Source organism: Amblyomma mixtum, chromosome 8 (genome assembly GCF_055824585.1).
Source record: "Amblyomma mixtum isolate Tamu chromosome 8, ASM5582458v1, whole genome shotgun sequence".
NCBI lineage: Eukaryota > Metazoa > Arthropoda > Arachnida > Ixodida > Ixodidae > Amblyomma > Amblyomma mixtum.
Window position 1 is genome coordinate 2,460,813 of NC_143019.1, and position 23,507 is coordinate 2,484,319.

Here is a 23,507-nt window from a genome sequence, read left to right on the forward strand (position 1 = left end):
GTCTCCTGAGACAGGGGTTTCCTCTTCCGCTTGCAATGACGGCTTTGAAATCACTCCTATAGCTCAAGGTCAATCTCCCAGCTTCGATTGCATTCATTTACTACTGTGAATGCGTGCCGGTTGTTAAGGGCCGCAATGGGGTACTCAATTCAAGCCTCATCTGGCAAATATTAAGCAGACAGACAGAAGGCAGACAGCTAGGCGTGCATATACTTCGTTAGAGGTCCGAAATAGGCAGCATGCCTTTTCATTTCATTTCTTTTCATTGTAATCACGACAATATATTCATTGAGTCCTAGGCTTAGAATGCTACAGGAACAGACCATTGCCACTCATATCCATGTAGCATTGTCTTCAGCCTACTGCGGTGACCGTGACGTTGCAGCATCCATAATCAATATCCTCCCCGCCTTTGAACGATTGCTGTCACCGACGCGGTCAGGCAATACAGCCTGATGGTGGGAATCTCTGCGCCTCCGCCGCCAGTTACGAGCCAATCGATTCTGACTCACTCTATATTCCAGCGCTCGCAACTGCTTTTAAATGTCACGCTTTCATAATTCTACAATAAAACGTTTTTCACCGTCACTACCATAATTCGAAAGCGCAAACAACAGCGTTTGCAATGTGGTCATCAATACATGTACAAAGCCGAGCTATGACTTGAGGTGCAAGCCGTTAGCTATAATGAAGCTCGAAAGTTCGCACAATTTTCTGAAACATCGGATGAGAATGAATCAGAGAATGACTATAAATCGTACCGAAGGAGGTTAAAAAATTTCAGCTCCAAAGTATTGGCTCGCTCGTGACAAGTTCCATTCGCTATAATTTTGTGGCTAAAATTTAATCTAAGTCATTATTAAAATTTTTGCAGCGTATTTTTTTGTTTCACGCAAGTTGCAAGCACTATATTGGAAGCATGTATTTATGGCCTTTTTTGTAATAGGGACGTAACGAAATTAACAGGAACCCTGTATTTCTCTTAAAAATCATTAACATAAACTCGTAATAACCAGCCATCCGCTGCCTTTATTCAAAGCACCCACCATGGCATAAGATATCAATCAGCACTTACAATTTTTCCAAGCAGTTCTGGTGTATGGCCTGTAAAATACATAAAGTGATAGTTTCCCCGTCACCAAGCAGTGTGTACTACCCTGGAAGATAAAAAATGACATCACATTAGTAAGACGGCGCTCAGATATTCTTTCACACTATTTTATGGCAGGTATAAACTTGTGGCTTCCTAAAAAGATGTTTTCGCGCTGCTGAAACGCGAGCTCCCTGGCAATTAATTTCTGCTTTTTGGATTTTAAAATACGCAGCGTAAAAAACACTCACCTTATGTGGAAAATAATAAAAAATATATCCAAGGACAGCAGTCAGCAAGGATTTTTTGCACTTTGCGCGTCGATCAAAACTAGCGTATCTCGAGAGTAAATACAGCCTTCAGCTAACCGGTACATTACGAAGTTAAAAAAGGCACGAATACACTTCTGGTACACGCCACAGCTGTCAATTACCACGGCGCTATCACGTTCTTGCGAGTTAAACTACTGAAACATCTACTTCTTTCTCAATGTACCGGATCACCAGGGTGGAAGTTTGGGCACGTCGGTATTGATCCATAACATCTATAGCGCCATAGCGCCTGTGTTGTTGGTGTGTGTTCTCTCCCCTTGTGTCCGTCGTCCTGGTTTTGCGCTACTCTTATGGTATGTACCGGTTCACATCCCGCATAAAGTCACGTTATATCAGGGAATTTTTTTCTGGCATAACGCCTCGGTCTCAAGATTTTGAGGAACAATGACTCCTTATAGGCTCTACCCTGAGCTTTCTGTTCGAAAGACAACATTGAGTGTAATTTTGTTATTTAGAGATTTCACAGGACGGTTACGTGGCCTTAGGGAGACTGTTTCCTGCCGCATGACGGAAGTGAAAGCAGCAATCTAGGAAAACAGGGTTGGATTTTTGGGAGTGGGCGGATGCGGAGAAGTGGAGCCGTTTTACTGCAGCCTTTGCTACCGCTGCTATACGCAGCGACTCCGAGTCACTTCCTCCCACCTCTGTCGAGGGGTTCCTGACAGTTCGTGCTAGCATCTTATGCCAAAGACGTTCTAGTGTTCTCCCTTTATGCTCGTCAGTGCAGTGGCATGACCGCTGGCTGAGGGAGTTGTGTTAGCTTGCAGTGCGGATGCGCAAGTGAACAAGAACACCGTAAAACCTGGGAGAGGGCTAGGGACAATCGACCCACGTAACTATTTTTATTGATGCTTGCATGCTGGATCAGTAATAATGAAGACTGACGTCCCTGAGCAGTTGTCATGTCCTTCCGTAAAGAACAGTACTGCCGCATCTTGTGGCCTTACGTGGTGCTAAAATATGTTAGTGATATAGTGCATTCCATGCAAACTAGTGATGGCACTTAGAAACGAGGACCTCGTGTTTCAGGAGGAACGCAGTTGGCACCACCAACCACCTTACTCTCATGACGCTGCAGCTTTGCCCATCCAGGGCGGCTCTGCAATGCGTTTTCGCTGTACAGTGTTGCCATCTAGATCTGAGAGTCGTAGGGGTGAAGTTGGGTGGGTTCTCCGACCAAAGCGCCCTCCCTGATAATGAGCTGCTGCAAGGCGGAAAATTTCGTCTGGTGCCTCGCTCGTGCCTTGTTGTGCCTTTGTACGTTGAGCTCCGTGAGTGTATTCGTACTAACATTGCAAACTTAACACTGCGTATTTCGTGTATTGCTTACAGACTGAAATAAACTTATTCGGTAAGTTTGAAGGCGGCGACGTGACAGCAACCAGACACGCTGTCTGACTATATTAAGGCACATCTTTTTTTTTTGTTCGTGAACGCGCCTTTTAAATCTCTTGGCTTGAGAGATTACTACTTTACAGCGCTTGTAAAGCGCTTGTAAAGCGCTTGGGGGATTCCCCTAAACATTTGACCAACACTCTTCCCACTTCGAGTTACTGATCAATTCGCTCTCGCCCTACCATAAGCTTGCCGTCCCGGTTAGCTCAATTGGTAGAGCGACTGCTCCGGTGTGGCGGTGGTTCCGGGTTCGAACCCCGGACCAGGACGAATTTTTCTTTAACTACGAAGTTTCTGAGAAAGCTGTATAGCTTTCCTTTGTAGCCGTATGGCTGCGCTTGGGTGGATGCCAATGAGTAATTACTCCCTTATTACAAATCTACTCCATCTTGGGGGATTCCCCTAAACATTTGACCAACGCTTGAAAGAGCATGCACTGTTTTCCGGTTCAGAATATGAGCCCTGAGATTTCTGTCTGAGATTTCTTGAGACAGAATACGCACACCAACACGCACTTACGTGCAGGTTAACCTACAAAGTGCTACGATATTGTCAGTTATTTGACACCCTCCATTTGCGCTGCCCGCTGGAAAATGCAAAACATTACAGAGATACTTTCATCTACGGCCGCATCTGTACTCATCGCCCAGGAGCATCCAATCCCTACCTACTTAGCAGTTGACACACTGAGGGCACATTTCCGACACATTTCCCGGGTTCCTTCACACCATCTTGTCAGTCTTCCAATTACCAGGCCGCGCACATCGTTTACAGACATCACTGACGCGCATCGCGCCATTCTGCCGTCCCGGTTTAAATCCGCATCTAGACCATCCTCGCCACTTTGGAGCCTGCACAATCCCCGTGTGCTTCTTTCAATACCTGGCATCAGGAAGAAGATCGACTTACCGCCGACAGAACTAAAACAAGTCACTCTTGAATATTTTCATGAGCACCATGCAAACCGGGTGCAGGTTTACACCGACGGCTCAGTGAACCCTATCACTTCTTCTGGCTCCGTGGTCATACCCGCAAGCACTACAGAAATTAGAGTTAGGACAGGTCACTCCACTTCTTGGACGGGTGCAGAACTCACCGCTCTTTGTGTTGCCATTGAATTCATCAGTCAGCAGCGCCCTCAGCGGTGGTCTAATTTCACCGATTCTAAAGCTGCCCTCCAAGGCTTACAAGCTGCTCTTCGCAGTGGAGCCCGTGAACAACTGGTCGCTGAAATTCGACAATTACATCACTCTGCCATCAACAAAGGACATGACATTATCTACCAATGGCTACCGGGGCACAGCGGCATAGCAGGAAATCACCACGCGGATGAGGTCGCCCGAAGTGCTCACGACGACGGCTATTTTGTGTCGATCCCCATTTCGAGATCAGACGCAGCGAGCAGGCTTCGCGCACTTGCGCCGGACATCACACTTGCCGCGTGGAATTCCGGACAATTTTTCAATTCCCGTTTAAAATCCTTGGACCCAGATATCAAACATCGGCTACCATCAGGCCTACCACGACGAGAAGAAACTTTGCTGTGTCGCCTCTGGCTTAGTGTAGCTTTCACCAAACATTACTCATTCTTAATCGGTATGGCTGATAGCCCTGCATGTGCCACCTGCGGGCATGACGAGACTATAACCCATATTCTTTGTGACTGCCCTGCCTACACCACCGAAAAGCAGTCTCTCAGCCGTGCGCTGGAGCGCCTAGATCCGCGCCCACTGATGGAAATGAAGATTCTCGGCCACTGGCCGCGGCGGTCGTCGGCGGAGAAGGCCTCCAAGGCACTGCTCCGCTTCTTGAGAACTTCTGGCCTGAACTACAGGCTGTGACTTCAACGAACATTGACGTTTTAGAGTGACTTCAATTTTCTGTTACTCTCCTTTCTCTTTCTTTTTTTTATCTTCTCAGTCCTTTCCCCTCGTGTAGGTTAGCAAACCGATTATTCTTTCGGTTAACCTCCCTCCTGCCTTTCCTCTTCTACCTCCTCCTCCTCCTTACAGAGATACTATGGGTGGAAATGACAATGCAATGGCAATGACAGATGTCGTATTTTTTGGCCGAACCTTTCTAGTCTTGACTGTACAGTTGCGAACACAATAATTTGTGCCACAAACCCACAGTGAAATTCCTCTCATGCGTTGTCTGTCGATAATCGTTGGTATTTAGATACCTAGATAAGTAAATGCCTCTGGCACGCTTGCGCACAAGGACAGCAAGCATATATAATTCCGTTAAGGAATGCCAGGGAAGACTTGCAACCACCTAACGTGGTTCATAATACACTGCCTGCTACTGACCTTATTACGAGCAACAGTGACAACTATAAATAGAGAATTATTGCAAAGGGCCACACCTTTCCAACTAATGAACACGTACGACCGTACTCCTCATGTATTTAATTCTTCTTTCACCCTCGTCGCTTCCACACAAGATATATAGCTTAAAGAATGAATCGAGAAGCCGTGATTAATGATTTTCAAGTGTTAGTACATTAAGCAACGCGTATTCATTCGATCAAATAACCTTTCATAAGCAGCAGCTTTAGCCGCCACATTAGGTCAGAGGGAATTTGTCTGCAAAAAAGAAATACGTATATATATATGTAAGATAAAGTCATCCGAAATTGAACATAACCTCGTGAATTATATCCTGTTGTTTTTCAATTTCTGGACACTTTATCTTATATTGATTAATCAGCTGTCAAGAAATCAGTTTTGATATATATATATATATATATATATATATATATATATATATATATATATATATATATATATGTGCCCTAATATTGCACGATACTTACAGGCAAACGTGGGAGTAGACTTGCACATCGCTCATGTTCCATGCGCCGATCTTTGCCCTCCCTCTGCAGGTGTACTGAGGCTGTAACGGCAAATAAGGGGTACACGGTTAGGCACTGCAATATGTTATGTTTCTTTCTGGTGGGCAAGGTTTTTAGAGATAATGATCTTATGGTGCACTACATGATAAATTAAGCAACGAAAACGAAGGTAATATATGGTTCGAAAACAGCATTCATGAAATCACTTTGAAAATAGTACCGTACTGTTGCTGCCTTGAATAAAGACCGCCATCTACGTTGCTAAGCTGTATCAAGAATTGCCCTCTCCATTGGAGTGCAGATCAGTGGCTCCAAAATCACACTGAACGCACCCGAATATTTCAGTTCATTTCAATATCTTGACCACGGCACGCTGAACCGGTATGCACATATACAAAATTCTCAGGAAGACGTGCTCTTTCGGTGCTGCGATCAGTGACGAGGACTTGACACTTGCTGCTCACTCTTAAGAAACTAGCGAGAGACATCATCATTCTTACTCTACAAGTGTCTACGTCCAGTAAGTATGACTAAACCTAGCGAAAATAAGATTTCAAAGAAGGGTCACGTGCTTTCGCGAACTTTTCGGTCATTGATTGACACGTTGTTAGGCAGAATTTTCACGCTATCTTGCTTCCTGGCATAAATGCGAACTAGCGGAGAGTATAGTCCCCTATGCTTTGCGAGAATGGCTGCGTGAACCGTGGTAAAAAGGGGTGCTTTAGGCTTCGTCTGGGAGATGGAAAGCCCTGGCGTGTGCTCCAGAATGCATGCGACCACTAATATCGGCCTTCTTTCGATTTAGGTATACTATCAGTTGCAACCAAGCTGAGGCGCTCAAAATGATTTCAGGGTTGGCACACTCTGAAAAGGCAATAAGCCGCCCAAGGCTTAAATATCTGAACAGCATGGAAGAATTCGGAGCTGTAACCTCTGGGACCTACCAGTCGCTATTAAGGCTGCGTGCGGCAGGAAATATACCCCTAGGAAAGCTATAAGTACTTGATTCAGGAGTCTGAACTCCAGAAAATGTTTCTAATGATAACATCGCAACATTCACATCGGATTAACAATAGGTAGCAAAAATACGTAGTTCCAGACGCTTCAGCATGACATATTCCGCGGGGCGCTGCTCTTCCCGTTGTTGACTGCTTGCCCCTGAACTTATGTGAAGAAACTCGGCTGGACATTGTTTTGTCGCTAGACGATTGGTCCTGTGTAATGTGTTGCATGATATAATGTCCACTTCGACTTTCGTCAAGTGAAAAAGGGATCATAAAACTTCCAGGAGCCGGTGGACACAGAAAAACCGCACCGCACCCCTAGCGTGGCTGCTCGTACCTACAATGTTATTTCGAGCGATAAAGAGTGAACGCGGACCTGCACCTTTACTTTGTGACCAATATCACTGCTCTTCGTATCAAATTCGTTCATTCGTTGTTTTTAGCGTGCACTGACAGCTCGAGTACGAACCTACTTGTGGATTTAATTGCCACCGATATGCTACCTTTGCTAATGGACGCAAAATCAAGTTTGTACCATATGTTCTCTCAGTTTCTGCTTTGGCTTTACAGTAAAGTATCGCTTGGAGTAAGGCTCATATTTGAATAGGTTTTAGGCGCAAAAAACAGACAGACACATAGGTAGGTAACAGGACGAAGCGCCCCGCTTCGTCCTGTTACCTACCTATGTGTCTGTTTTTTGCGCCTAAAACCTATTCAAATATGAAACAAAACCAACTAGCCCAGCAGCAAGTGCTCTTAGACCATAGAGTAATTTAACTGTAATGGGTTTTTCGGGCACAGAACACAAAACACAGCACGGCACAAAGCAATAAGCGCGGAACGGCGTTCACCGACAGTCAGCGGTTCCATCAGCACCAACAGGAAGCACGCGCTCGCCGAGAGCAGTCCCTCTGCCGCGCGGGCACCTTCGTCACTACATAACGTAAATGCGCTTTCCTGCTTATCTCTAAAAAATTGTCGCTTCGCGCAGTCCAGTTAAAGCTGCGAAACTGCTGAACAGATTGACCTTGAGCCAGTTACACTCCTTGCTGTGAATAAATACACGTAGAGCTGGCTGTTTAACTTGTTATGGTCCAGTTTGGTGCACGGCTGAACAGCCAGCATAGCGTGAACGGTGCTAGTCACGAGTGCATCGAGTTGCTGGCATACACTACAGGAGTCACTCGACTTGTGCAGCCTGGAAGGGGAAACCATAGAGCTGAACACGGAGAATGAGATCTTGTCTTGTGGCAGGACACGCCATAGCAGCAACGGCGATAAAGTTCCCAGACGGAGGTCTGCTCGGTCAGAACGGTCTTGAGGTTTCCGTGGGCTTTCGCCATTACCAAAATCCACGAACATTCTTTTACAAACGCTAGATTCCAGACCAGTGAATCTGTGGTGTGCGATATGGTAACAGTAATTTCGCAACAGTCGACGCCGAGAAGCGGTTAGATACACGCTGTAGCCTAAAAAACCCTGCCTTTGTAGTGCCCAGCTAACTTGTGTTCTAACAAAAAGGGGTCGTATAATGCTTTCAAACTTCAGCGCTGAAGCACAGCAGCGAACCCCGTAAGCTGTTCTGAAATCAATTCAAGGGATATAGCTCATTTCTGAACTACTGGGAAAAATAACAAACCTGTGTTGTCTGAAAAAGGTTTTTAGACGAATTATTAATATTAAAATATCAACGGAACACTTTCGTCGGCGAAAGAACTTTACCGACTTGGCGGCAGAGTATCCAATACCGGAGGGTGCTTGTAAGCCACCAACTGTAACTTTTGGCTGCCAGAAAGTAGTCAACATAAAAGAATCAATAGTCTGACAGATGTTCTTGCGTAAAAATTCATTCAATGCAAAAAGTGTGACACGATTAAATGAAACCAATATGAAACTCACCGAGTTCTTTCGACGGGGGCACTTTTTGGGTGGCGGCAACTTGGGGCTTGGCGTGCAGATTGACTCAAATGCGGAGTACATGATGAGAACTCTATCAAATTCTAGCACTTCCGGTTTACCTCCCTGTCAAGATAGCAATAGTGCATGCCATGGCTAAAGTATTTGAACCCTGTGCATATTTCATGTACTGAACAAGGCAATAACCTGCAAAAACTCTGCAAAAGGTCACTACTGACGACCATAATACCAAGTTGAAATGCTAACAATGCTCGTAGGGATGACATTCAACACAGTAAAAAGTGTTGCCTTAGTAACCACGAAGGCAATGATTTAGATAACCAGCATTCTGTACGAATAGCCTGTTGAATGGAACCCGGTATACTGTAGGTGAAACGAACGCAAAAGAAATACTTTGAGAGATTGCACTAGATAATTCAGTGCATGCTCGTAATTAAAAAAAAAACTACGCGGACAACGTTTCGTCTGAGCCTTGCATACCTTATGGATCAAACAATAATGTAACTTTGCCCAACATGAAATTCACAAGCGTTTCTCTGCAACATGTAGCGCGTCGGTGCTTTAGCTCAATTGTGGCCTCTTATATTTACTACTGCATATGACGGCAACCTTCTGTCAAGCCCCGCGGCTACACTTCCCACAAACTCAAGCTACGCACCTAGCAGACCAATGAAATGTTTTCAATCCGGGCGGCCATATTCGGTGGTAGCAAAATGTGGAAAGTGTGTGTTACTAATTGTTCGCCGCAGTTGAAGCATGCTCTGAACCTTCTACACAGATTCTTTCCTGCCAACTATTTTAAACACTGTGTGACGTCTTGGGCATGCGAGCCCTATGCTGCGAAAGCCGTCCTGCACAGTCGCTATTGTAATTTCTGGTCGGTCAGAGCCAGATAGGGTAGCAATAGCACCGTGCGCGCCGTGCAGCTGCAAAAATTACGGGCTGCCGATTTCTTAGGAAATTATATTTACCGCGCTGTATGTGCAGGATAGACGTGAATGTGCATGTGACATTGTATGGTATGCAGAGGTGGCGTAGATGTAGAGTGTGCGCCTCGCATGCAAAAGAACTGCGCTTCAAAGCCCGGTGCTGCCCCAATCCTCCCCCGAATAAAAAGTGATGATCGAAGAATTTAAATAAGAAAGCCTAGAACCCCGACTGATCTCGGCGATCAGAGCACACACCGCGCACCTTTATCCCAGAGCACGATTTGTCTTGGCTGTGTAGCACTTGGCCACTCGATTCTGTATAAGTACAAGCGTTAAACCTGTCCCGAGTAGCTGAAGAGCGAATGACAGTCAACATATAACGGAAGAAGTTTATTCTATCATCCAGGCTAGCCTAGCAATGTTGTTTGCGAAAACAGCGTTTATCTGATAAAATGACTTAGTGTTTCTTGAGATCCAATATAACAAGTTACAGGCCTGGCACGCACTAAGCTATTGTGCTTTATCGGACCGGCAAGATTTAGGTATAGGACTTCTGGTCAATGAGCATATAGCTGGCAAGGTGGAGCATTGGTACCTCATTAACGACTAGGTGTGATAATCGTATTTCCACGACGAAAAGAACTTCATGATTGGTTTGTACAGGCCTGCGCACCTGCATCCATTCATGACTTACACCATTGTCGAAAGGTATTACGACGACCCGAAATCGCCAAAGAGCATGGTAAAAACGCGCTTCACGCAGTGGCTATTTCAAATCCTCAGGAAGCAAGCAGCAGACCAGAGACTGGGCGAGACATTCGTTCTCCAAATAGCGCACAAAAACTGTTAGTACTGCTGGCAGTGAGAAATGGTGACCAATCATGAATACCTTGAGCAAGGTGTGTTGCTGGTCAAGTTGTTTTGACATTCTGAACATTGTAGCGCTGGAAAACGAGGGATGAACGAAGGACGAGACGGAAGGACAACACACTGTGCGTCTCGTCCTTCCTTCGTTCCTCGTCTGCCAGCGCCACAATGTTCAGAACGAATACCTTCGTTTGTAAACCTGTGAGTTGGGAGTCGACATAAAAGGAACGTTGATTACAAAAAATTACGGACGGCACTTAAGACTGCTTACGTGCTTTGAGTGCTAAAGCATGTTTTGTAAAGTACTTTATAATTTTTATTTTTGCCTTTTTCTTTCTAATCACGCACCTACTCATTTGCATTCATTCGTAAGGCAACGCTGTACTACGTTCACATTTGTTCGTCATGAAGCAGCGTGGTTTTGTGCCGTCTGAGTTGCTTGCATGCCTCGTGTTTAGAAAGTTCTGAGTTGAATTTCCCGCCTCTTCGGAGGATATTTTATTCTTCTATTATTACACACTGACGTCATCTGGGATTTCTGAGACCACTGCTGCTGGTGAACGCTGACGCCGGTTTTCCTTCCAGATGCGCCATACACTTCTCTCGCATAAGAGTCTTCTTGTCTTGCGCAAATGGTGCCATCGTGCAGGAAGTAAGCGGGTGCGAGGTGAGGTACGATATAGCGACAGCCGGACGGTAAGGTCTCGAACAAGGATAGAATTGAGGAGGGAATCGAGGAAACTAATAAGGAAGAACTCCAATAACCTTTTCGCTGCGAAATAAAATTTATAGGAGTTGAGCACCACGCCACTCAAAAGATCATTCACTTTAACGGAGGACTAGGATCTTTGCTTTCATGCGACAGATTATAACCTGGAAACAATCACAAAGCAGTGCGCAATCCGTGAAGAGATTAGGGCAACTATAAGGATACTGGCAAGCTTCATCAAGATATGAGAAAACGGATTAGCCGCTCTGGGCCTCCTTAAACTATCAATTATTTGAGCCGAGCGAGAATGGACTGAAAGCAACCATGCTGCTAGCCTTGTCAAGCCGTGTGTTGCACTCATCCTAAATGAGAAAGAAAAATGACTCAATATCGCCACTGCGCAAATAGTCAATGGTCAGCTGTAGGTAGCGCATTTGGAAGAAATTGAAGCAGTAATCGTTCTTTTTTTGGAAACGGCCCCGCGAACGGAGCTACAGTCTACTATGAGATGCTACAGGATAGTGTTCGGTGCCCTGCCAGAAGTTATGTTATTTCATTTCACTTTAATGTTCTATTTTTTTTATATCTAATTATAAAACCAGCTCATGAGCTTCACTTCTGTGTGTTCTAAACGCGTGACCAACTTCTCCCACTCTCCTGATGATGGCTCACATGTGTGGAATGTCCGCATGACATTTAAATTTATTCTACCCACAGGCAGAGTGTTTGCATCGAGAACTCCATGAAAACCTCTACTCCACAGTAGCTGAAGGCACTGGTAGTTGATGTTCCACCATACGACGTATACGTCTTCGATAATGCGAGTTCCTTTAAAAAGCTCGGCACTTCCACACAACTTTGTTTTGGACATTCTTAGAGAAAACGCCTTCAATATCTAAGTAATTTCGGGCTTTTAAGCAATTAAAGCAGAACTGACAGTGGGAAGACCATTATAATAGAGAAGCCATAGTGGCTTAAGTGTTTGGGAATAAATTTAACCCGCGCTCTGGCTCCACTCTGGAACCGAACAACCAGACATGAACGACATCTAGTTCTAATATGACTGTTTGTAGCCGCTAACATGCCTTGGAAGCAACGTTGCAAGAAATCTAGTCAGTCAAGGTTCCTATGTGAGGCGCTACAAGGAGCCTTATACATTTTTTTAGGACAATGGTCACGGCAGAACGACCTTCACTCTGCTCAGCATTTGTTTGTAATAAATAATGCTCTTAAGTAGGCACGCAAAGAAAGTAATCCTCAACTTGGTTAATGAATTTAGGCAGCATTCCTCGGATATACGCTCCAATGGAAGGCCCTCTTGATGGCTACTTTTTGTCGGCACCTAGCTTAATAATTGAGCTGGGACGAATGCTATTTCTAATGCGCTACTCAAAGCGCTACGGAGGTCGAAAGCCAGATTGCGCAGTTCGCTTTGCGTACGAGTCATTCTCAATTCCCGAACCGCAAATGGTACGACGATATAGTTCACAAATGTATAGTTAGATTTCACGTCTTTTTATCGGCCGTTCAACTCTTTATCTACACGCTTTTGCATTGCAGAAGCGTACGCAAGCGCCGGCGTCTCTGCGACCGCTTTTGGTTTATCGCTTTCGTGAAAATGGAAGCTAGGAGTAACGCTCAACTCACCAGTGGATGCAGATCAATTTTTTCTATGTTTACGAGGTGCTTTCCACCAAAGTAATGATTAGCCATTTTAAACGCCAACCCCCAGAAGTCAGGAAAGAGGGAGCCATCATCGTGAATATCTTTGCGCACATCGTCAATGTCGCCCTCGACCGCCGGGAAACTTACGCTACCTCCACATGCTATGACAGCGAAGACCAGAAGACGCGCCAGACCCATGTTCCCCGATAAAGGTAATTATTGGAGCCGGTTATACTACAACGTAATCCTTTTCCTAGAACATGAGGATGTAAGAATAGGGTGGCTGAAATTTATAAAAGTTTATCTCGTGCTCAAGTTACAAATGCCTTCCCATTCTTTAGGGCAAACATCACGTTGTGTAGCGATGAATTATGAAAGCGTAATTCTTTCGGAAGTTTGTTTATTACGCTTTGCTATATCAATGCGCAATAGATAGACTTAAAAAGAAACACGGAATGACTTTTGAATTCAACCCGTCACCCCTGAATGAGTGAAATATTTCTTCTACTGAAAGGAAATACGAGCTTGCTCTTAGTGCTAGTTCGCCATTGGATACTGCACTTCGTTGCCTGGCAATAGATATAGGCACCTTAGTTTTATTTGATGAACTTTAATACCGAATGATCAATGAATCCATCATCAGTCATTGTGCCTTCTGAATGCACTTGCACTGAATGTACTATGACATTTAAAATGCTTGTTGCAGGGTTTTTAAGTTACCGAAGCGACAACCTTTAAAGCTATCGGAGCTTCAACGCTGCTTGTAAAACAACTTCCAAGAAAGTAACTATCTCGACTACAGGCTTGTATCTCAGCAGCATATAATGTTGGCTCTCTCACTGAGTGAAAGGCTGTTTCAGAGGGCTTTTATATTTGCTGGAAGTTTCAGCAGTTGCATTGTTCTACGGAGTGCTTCTTTTCTGAACAGCATTTATTAACGAGCGATTGATTTATTGTTTTACGAGGGATGCTCGCAGCATGTTGAAAACCATCGCCAATGTTGATTGTATCAGTGGCCCATGTGACACCATGCGACATTTAACAGTAAGGAGAGAAAATATGAGCACTTATGCGCTCATAATCCATCTCATCTCTTCACAGCTTCATCTTAGTGCGTTCGAAAATTCCTCTGGGTACAAACTTTAGTTCTATGTTACAATATCTTCTCGCATTGGTAGTGCAAGAGATTTCTGAGTCTTGAGCGCGAAATGTTTCTGAACCTTATTCATCAATGGTAGCGGGAAAGAGCACAACGCTCTTTTATTAGGGGCTAATTCACAGAGATAAAGCAGCGGTGAAGGCAGTGCAAGCGTTCTTGTAGGAGCGAAGAACATGCCACCACGGCTGTTGTTTATCTAGAGGTAGCATGAGAAATAGCAATAAGCTCTTATATTTGCGGCTCTGCTTGACCTGCAGCGCGGACGAAGCTGTCGGCCATTGACGGTTTTTTATGAGCCCTACGTCCACTTCTCTTTTTCTTCTAAAAGCATATTGACACTTAGAAAGACCCCTCATGTTCTATCTATTTATTGCTGCGTGTTCTGAGCCCCGATGTTCCACCACAGGAGGTTTGCGACCTGCTTGACAAATTCCCCATCAGAGTGTGTGTACAGTTTAAACTGCTGATTGGTCTGTAATTCTTCATGTCCTTGACGTCTCCTTTCTTATGAATTAAGATAATGTTAGGGTTCTTCCCAGCTTCTGGTACTCTCGAGGTCACGAGGCATTGCGTATACAGGGTAGCTGATGACATCGCCTTGCTAAGCCACTCAGGACAAGAACTGCAAAGGATGATCAATCAGTTAGACAGGCAGAGCAGAACGGTGGGGCTAAGAATTAACATGCAGAAAACCAAAGTAATGCTCAACAGCCTAGCAAGGGAACAGCAGTTCGCAATTGGTAGCTAGGTGCTGGAAGTAATAAGGGAATATGTCTACTTAGGGCAGGTAGTGACCGCAGATCCGGATTATGAGAGGGAAATAAATAGAAGAATAAGAATGGGGTGAAGCGCATATGGCAGGTTCTCTCAGATCATGAATGGTAGCTTACCAATATCCCTGAAGAGAAAAGTATACAACAGCTGTATCCTGCCGGTACTCACCTATGGGGCAGAAACGTGGAGGCTAACAAAGAGGGTTCAGCTTAAGTTAAGAACAACGCAGTGAGCTATGGAAAGGAAAATGATAGGCGTAACGTTAAGAGATCGTAAGAGGGCGGAGTGGGTGAAGGAACAAACGTGGGTTAATGACATCTTAGACGAAATCAAGAGGAAGAAATGGGCTTGGGCAGGGCACGTAATGCGAAGGCAAGATAACCGCTGGTCCTTAACGGTAACGGAGTGGATTCCAAGAGAAAGCAAACGTAGCAGGGGACGGCAGAAAGTTAGGTGGGCGGATGAGATTAAGAAGTTTGCGGGGATACAGTGGCGGCAACTGACAAAGGACAGGGTTAATTGGAGAGACATGAGAGAGCCCTTTTCCCTGCAGTGGGTGTAGTCAAGCTGATGATGATGATGACAGTTTAAACGTCCTCCGAATGCGCTTCCTTGACATGCCTTGGTGGATGAAGCAAGTCCCAATTGAACACCTTCTCAACTTCAATAGACACTCATCTCTCTGGCGATAAGCTTCCTCGTAGAAAAAGAAAACCTCCGGCGCGCTTCGCGAGCAAGTCTCCCATCGCATGGGACCGAACTCCCTTGCGGCCTTCTGCATTCATAAGAGGGTTTGCTCCTAAATTTGCGCACCTGGGCTCGCCTCATGCCTTCAACCATCTGGTCGTGAATGGCAAGTGTTATGTCCCCTTCAATGGCTCCTGTCCCTTGTGTCGCTTACTGCCTACGAGGTGGGAATTTAACACCTTCTGTGGCGGTGCTCCTGCCTGTTTAACATCTGACAAGAAACACCTGCTTTGATGATGACCCCCACGTGCAGAATATTAATGCGACAGCGTTAAAGGTCCTGTTGGGGAGGAGGGATAACCGCAAACTTGACAGGACTGAAGATCGAGAAGAGGACAGGACGAGCGGTAACTAGCAACTGAAGTTTATTGAAAAAATACATGTTACAGCAAAGGCTGCATCTGCGCATAGCGTACGGGAACTAAGATAGCGACACGTGGAACACACAAGATAATTAATGATATACATCGAAACGAACAAGAAACGAACGAAAAACAAAGAAATGCCCGCCATAGGTTTAACAGAAACCGGGTCTCTTTATCTAAAAGCGCCACGGAAGGCTCACTCACACACATATCAAGCCCAAGTTTGCGCATGTGTGCCGCTTCTAAAATCTCCCTTTCGAGCCTCGACCGGCCCCTTCCGATGATGGTGGCTTTGTTGAACTGTGGGTAGCAGCCATCGCATTCCCTGCAGTGTCTCGGCAGATTTGCGCCATTATCAGGTTTCAAGGAGCGGAAGTGCTGTCGCAGCCTATCGTTTAGACATTGACCCGTCTGGCCAACGTATACTCTGCCGCATCGCAACGGGAACTGGTATACCACATCAGTGGCACAGTTGACATATCTGTGCTCATGCTTCGTCGTGCACGCGACCCTGCGCTTACCTTCCGCCACGCGCCCGCAGAGCTGCGATAGTTTGCAAGGGGCTGAAAAAACAATCTGAATGCCTTGCCTACCTGCCACACTCTTGAGGTTATGGGCCATCTTGTGCACATAGGGCACAACTTCAAGCGGCCTTTTGTCCAGAGGGATCGCCTCCTCTTGGCCACGCACCTTGTTCCGCAGATTCCACAACAGAGATTCCGCCACTGCTTGGAGAACGGGTGGTGGAAAGCCTGACTGCAGCAACTTATCCACTTGGCCCTGAAAACTACCTGCAGCTTTGTGCTGGCATGACTTCAAGAGAGCTGATCTCATACAGGTCATGGCTATGCCTCTCTTAATTAGTTTGGAGTGGCAGGAAGAGAAGGGTAACACGGCCTTTTTTGAACGCGGCCTGTAGGCCCAGCACACGTGGTCATTGGCGCTAAAAGAAAGCTGCAAGTCTAAAAACTGGATGCACTGATCTTGCTGTTTTTCAAGGGTGAAGTTTAAGGAATGGGAACTATGCTTGAAAACCGCGAGAACGTCCCCCGCGACTGTGTCATGACAGGCTACCCGTAAAAGGCCGTGTTACCCTTCTCTTCCTGCCACTCCAAACTAATTAAGAGAGGCATAGCCATGACCTGTATGAGATCAGCTCTCTTGAAGTCATGCCAGCACAAAGCTGCAGGTAGTTTTCAGGGCCAAGTGGATAAGTTGCTGCAGTCAGGCTTTCCACCACCCGTTCTCCAAGCAGTGGCGGAATCTCTGTTGTGGAAACTGCGGAACAAGGTGCGTGGCCAAGAGGAGGCGATCCCTCTGGACAAAAAGCCGCTTGAAGTTGTGCCCTATGTGCACAAGATGGCCCATAACCTCAAGAGTGTGGCAGGTAGGCAAGGCATTCAGATTGTTTTTTCAGCCCCTTGCAAACTATCGCAGCTCTGCGGGCGCGTGGCGGAAGGTAAGCGCAGGGTCGCGTGCACGACGAAGCATGAGCACAGATATGTCAACTGTGCCACTGATGTGGTATACCAGTTCCCGTTGCGATGCGGCAGAGTATACGTTGGCCAGACGGGTCAATGTCTAAACGATAGGCTGCGACAGCACTTCCGCTCCTTGAAACCTGATAATGGCGCAAATCTGCCGAGACACTGCAGGGAATGCGATGGCTGCTACCCACAGTTCAACAAAGCCACCATCATCGGAAGGGGCCGGTCGAGGCTCGAAAGGGAGATTTTAGAAGCGGCACACATGCGCAAACTTGGGCTTGATATGTGTGTGAGTGAGCCTTCCGTGGCGCTTTTAGATAAAGAGACCCGATTTCTGTTAAACCTATGACGGGCATTTCTTTGTTTTTTGTTCGTTTCTTGCTCGTTTCAATGTATATCATTAATTATCTTGTGTGTTCCACGTGTCGCTATCTTAGTTCCCGTACGCTATGCGCAGATGCAACCTTTGCTGTAACATGTCTTTTTTCAATAAACTTCAGTTGCTAGTTACCGCTCGTCCTGTCCTCTTCTCGATCTTTAGTCCTGTCAAGTTTGCGGTTATTCCTCCTCCCCAACATGTCTGACCAACTGGCCCAAAGCTTCCCCTTGTTAAAGGTCCTGTTGACCCGAAAATCCACCGTAGGCCTTGTGAGCGAAAAAAAACACCATTATGACTATGGTAGGCGGTGCCCAGAGAGCAACCTAGGTAGGTCATCAAAACCACGGCAGGTGGCAGTTAAAATAATGGTCGCTTGGGGAGAGCAATCTATTCCACACAAGGCCCACCACTGAGAGCACCTGACATCGCAGGGCAGTTACGCATAGCTTAACCGTTCCACCACTGCGCAAGGAGCAGTATGAGGGCTCGGACGGACAGGCAGCCTATAAATATTTTTCCAATGGTTAAAAAAAAGCCAGTATATTCTACTTTTATGAACGATGGCAACAGTAGCGGATCCCTTTAGAAAAGAACCAGGTACACATATTTTGACAAACAAATATGAAGAGTTAAGAAAGCGAAGAAAACTAAATTTTCTAGAAGAAACCGGAGGCGATCGAGCACAAAATTTTGCTCGTAATAATTTCAAGAGTAGATGGGAAACAACGGTCTTAGCTGTATACGCAGCGTGACAAATCTGCACTGGTAGCAATGAGCTTATCTCTGGTCGAAGTGACTGCATGAACATTTCTCGAGTTCTCATGTATGCAGCTTGAAACTGTTTTTTGTGTGCGTAGGAATAGTAATCGCTTATCTTCTTGTCCTTGCTTGCTCGTCCAAAGAGGTAGGATTGTTGCGTGAATAAATTAATGTATTTCATCACCTTATGTCATGACTATGCGCATTCGAATTACAAGAAGTGTTTTTAGCAGCAGACGCGATGCAGTGCCTACGACCTGAAGAAGGAAAGGCGAATATGAATGATCAACTTTTAATAGCGGAGGGCGTATGAGGTTTGAGCTAAGGCAACACACCAAATACTTTGGTAGCGAGACTTCAAGCGGACTTCGCTGAAGAAAAGAGCGTACAATATGTCCAATGGAGTGATTTACACACACTCAGAAGGGGTGATGCGGCCGCGCAGGTTTGTGACAAGTATCGCATGTCCCTCTCCGGCAGCCTGGGAACGCTCGCGTTCCCACGGTACCCACACGTAGAACGAAAGTCAAGGACAAAGCTGCCCAGGGCACAGTAAAGGGTTAGCGCTGCAATTCTCCCAAATCACAGTAATTTCTAATTCTGTGGCGCATTTGTCGCAGTTGCAGTGAACTAGTTAGTGTCGAGGCCGCGATTTTCAGGATGACCCCAAGGTGCCTCTTTGGATTGCAGCGCCGCCAGATGCGGGTGTTATCAGTACGACGTTCGAGTGCATTCGAGCGCTTGTGAGAGCGACAATTCGGTAGAATGGCTTCGTAATAGAAAACAAATATTTGTTCGTCTTCTGCAGCAGGCATGCGGTGCACAAAAAGTTACCATATATCTTTCAAACCGTTTAACTTTAGGCGACATTAACGCTCCTGTTTCTTTCGTCGGTGGCGGTGTCGAGCGCCCTATCATCTAGAGGCGTTCAACCGCGCGCTACGCCGCCTCTTTCAATACACTGTAAAGCAGTCTGTGCAGCAATACGAAGGTGGTAGCAATGGCGGCTTTCTTCAGCTTGTTTTTGTGGAATATGTTGCCCTGTTAATGCTCTGGTTGCATGAATAAACTCTGAAGGTGAAAGGTTGCTTCTTGAGTGCGGACGAAATTCTTGCCCTCAAGGAGTTCTGTAAAAAGTGCACTCACGTACAGCGCTTAATACCACTCCAGCGATGCCGACGACTGATAGAAGAAACGGCTTGTCATTGCTAACGAATGTAAGCACAGTAGTGAAAAATTACTTCGGCAATGTCTTTTGGAGGGTGAACGAGAGCTTCAAATGCCTTTAAGATTGGTCTCGACATCTTGGCAGTGAGGTGCATAATGCGAGCATGCGGCGATCATTTCTGTAAAGAAGGTGTTCTGATGAGCTCGTGGGCCAACTGCCCCATGCATAACACCTCTGAGTCTCGCTTATTTCAAGACGGCCTTAAGCTTGTTGATGCCAGGTCGAAGACTAATAAAACGTCATTGGCTTCTTTCCACCTATGTCAAAACTATCAACCCTTCAAGTATTAAATAAGCGCATCTGAAGTATCATCTGTTCAGTTGTATCAATATCTTGACAACACATTTTATAACTCACTAATTGGTCCGCACACATAACAAAGATAACAAACGAAGCCAATCGCAGTCTTGGCTAACTCAGTAGGAACTTGAGACTCGCTTCTGCTTCAATTAGAAATTATAACATATCTCACATTTGCCTGGCCGAAGTTGGAATACGCATGCTCAATCTGGGACCCTCATCAATCTAACCTTTATAACACACTCGAATCAGTTGATAATTGCGAAGCTAGATTCATTTTTTCAGACTACTCGTATCACACCAGAGTCACTGCACTTAAATTTGCGGATAATCTTACTAATCTCGAGTCGAGACGTTGCATCTTTAGGCTCTGCCTCTTTCAAAAATTTTATCACGGCCCTCTTGATGTTTCAGCTATCTTGCCAGCTCATCGCTTATCAAGCCATACTAACCGTCTTAGAGCAGGCAACCCTCCACCAGCACAGGCTGCACCTCATCTTCGCTCATTCTTCGTGCAAACTGCTCGAGACTGGAACAGCCTGCCAATGGAGTCCTTGAACCAGTCCGATCCACTGATTTCAAGGCTGCCATCCAATCTCTCATTAGTGGAACACTCAGCCCATCCCTCATGTAGTAACCCATTTCTGGGGCATTTGAGGTATTGATAATTAATAAATTCTGATAGTAAAGTCTTATATTATATTTAAAAATTGCATTCATTAACTCCTTCCCAATAAAAACTGCTTTTGTCCAGAATTGTTACGTATAAATATGCGGAAGGACACAGACGCAAGCTGAGAACAATGAAGTACAGCTAGACTCGTTATTGCGAATGAACAAGGGCCGCATGTGAAGAGCAGACCATTGTATCAAAAATTTCTTGTAGAGGAGTGCGAATTTTGTTCATGCTTCCTGAAAGGGTACTGAATATGGGGCTCTGAACATTGCCCGTTCGACGTTGAAATCACGTACAGTGCTTAGGTTTTCAGTGGATTGCAGCAACGGAACATCGATTAAAAATAGCTGACCAATACGACTGCAATGCAGGTCATGTAATTGCACACTGGAACGTCTGTGGTTATTTTAATTCAATTTCATTCAGCGCACTGATTTTCATTGGTCCACTTTTGGTGTTACTCTATAAGGTATATTGCCATTCGCGAAAAATAGCTCTGAGGGCGAAGAAATGTACGAGAGGCAATGTGAACGCTTCTTCACGAGAGCTACCGGAGAAAGAGGTAATCACTCATTCGCCTCCACTCCGGAACACAGCGGGCTTAACCGTCGGAGACTGCAATGGGATCTTTTCTTTTCTGGTGATGTTGGCAGAAGCATATCTTTAATGTAGCCTTTCTTCTACTATGCGTAGGGCTTTTTGCCCTGTATCGTCCGCTATTCAGGCCGAGTCTTGCGTCTCCACCGGTATCCCGCGTCTTTGGCACCAGCTTTCATCCGTCATCATGCCAATGCTGCCTGAACCTGAGGTGAATGGCGTCATCGACATACTGGTACAGCCTACCCCTGATGCCATGGACTAGTAATGTCAATCCTGCTGAGTGCCAAGAAATCGGTGCAGAAATGAGTATCGCAAGCCGGTGGTTTTCCTTCTTATCGTGGCTTTAGGCTCACCATACTTTTTCTCGTCCGAGCTCTCTGTCTCTCTTCCATTTGATTGTTTATCATTGTTTGAAAGTACCAATAGAAATGTAACGGGTATAGAGGCGTCGTTGAAGCATTGCGCTAATCAAGCTCAATATACTATAGTGTATACTGCCTTCTTTTATTCAGTTTTCGTGCTCATGCGTCTGGTGCTTTGCAGTCTTAAAGGTGCACTGAAGAGGAATCTGAACTTGTCTTTTTGCCGCGGGAACTCGATCTACACGTTCCCAGCATTCTTAGAAACTGCGACTTATTGCCCTGTATGGCCGATTTCCCAAATTAAATCGAATTAACGGACGGCTCCCGCCCTTTTTTTGAATTCTGCCTCGTACGGTGGGCGGAGTCGACCAACGCGTGGAGTGCCTTTCACCCAGTCCCGTGGCGGCTTGCTGCTCTGCCATCGGCGGAGTAATACGTAGTAGTCCGTAGTAGCAAATAGTCCGTGCGTATTTTTATTTCTGCGGACTTATTTTGCGGCTATATTATCTGCGAATGAAACTATTTATTCACAGAAACCTAAAAAACAAAATAAAGCGAAAGCAAAGCCTCCACGGAGCTGGCTGAAAGGAACTTCACGCGTTGGCCGACTCCGCCCATCGTACGAGGCAGAATTCAAAAAAAAAAGGGCGGGAGCCGGACGTTAATTTGATTTAATTAGGGAAATCGGCGATACAGGGCAATAAGTCGCAGTTTCGAAGAATGCTGGGAACGTGTAGATCGAGTTCCCGCGGCAAAAAGATAAGTTCAGAATCCTCTTCAGTGCACCTTTAACCACAGTATACAGCAAATGAAAAATGATACCCTTCATAGCCTTTATACACTAGTTTAATAACAGCGATTAAATTGCACTATTTTGTTCAATAGTAATTACCTCTTTCAAGTCAAGGCAAGTTTGAAAAGAACCAGTGGTATGATAACTGTCCGGCAGACATGGCCGAACGAGCAATACGTAATTGAGAATTCGCATTCAAGTGGAGCGCTTTGCCTTGGAAGCACATATTTGCTAGCGTTAATATTCAGTACCATATTTGATTATGGTTGCAAGAGTTGAAACCCTATGAAACGTAGATTCAAGCTGAAGAGAAGAAAGTCATTCATTTGATCTGTCACGAGCGTTGCTGAGGCATTTTTCCGTCCGCACTTCATTCCCCACAACTGACTGCACCCTGCAGCTGCAGGCACTTCGACTCTTCTTGTCAATTCTGCAAGATGTTGTTTGTTTATACCGACATTCAGTTACTAGTTGCACTCCGATAGCAGAGCCTATGTGTAGTAATATTGCCATGGCCTTTTCCAGACTGCTTGCTTAGCTTGAACCGATGAATTTGATATAGTTGCTCCCTCTCCTGGAACAACTCTTTTTGCAATAAGCAGCGAAAATGAATTAATTCAAACAATTGTTGCTGCAGTTAGTGGCAGATAATTGCTGAAGAATAAACTGAGTATGCATTTTGCCTTTTGGGCCAAAATGTTTATCTTCCTTGTTTTCCATGTATTTTGTAACTAAGAGACATGATCCATTGTGGTTGACAGCGCTTAGACATGTAGACAAGAGCCAAAAACAGAAAATACGCGGCACAGGCGCAGGCGCACAGATGACGGCACAGACGACGGCACAGACGCACTCAGCACTGAAGTGATGTGCTGTGGGACACATAATGTGAGGTTTGACTGCAGCTGCACTTTAGAGGCAAATTTATTGCGCTTTTATCACTCAGAGGACAGTGCGATTTTATTTGAGTGCAGTCGTTTTCTCCCCTGCTGTGTGTACTTAAGACAGAAATCGTAATAGCGCAGCAATTAGACTTAATTTATGTTTATTCATTTGCATGAGAGAAGCTCACTGCAGCACTCTACTCAAGCTTTCCCATATCTGTACTGTATTTCC

At 45.4% G+C, this 23,507-nt stretch overlaps 1 protein-coding gene across 1 annotated transcript; it reads right to left on the minus strand.

Annotated features, from left to right (window-relative positions):
• Nucleotides 1-1,135: 1,135 nt before the first annotated feature.
• On the minus strand, nt 1,136-12,960 carry LOC149331144 (uncharacterized). Its single transcript, XM_089556191.1, has 4 exons — nt 12,745-12,960; nt 8,575-8,697; nt 5,633-5,712; nt 1,136-1,157 (listed from the first exon to the last, which is right to left on the minus strand). Exons 1-4 carry the CDS (start codon nt 12,958-12,960, stop codon nt 1,136-1,138), a joined length of 441 nt encoding a protein of 146 aa, XP_089412317.1.
• Nucleotides 12,961-23,507: the final 10,547 nt, after the last annotated feature.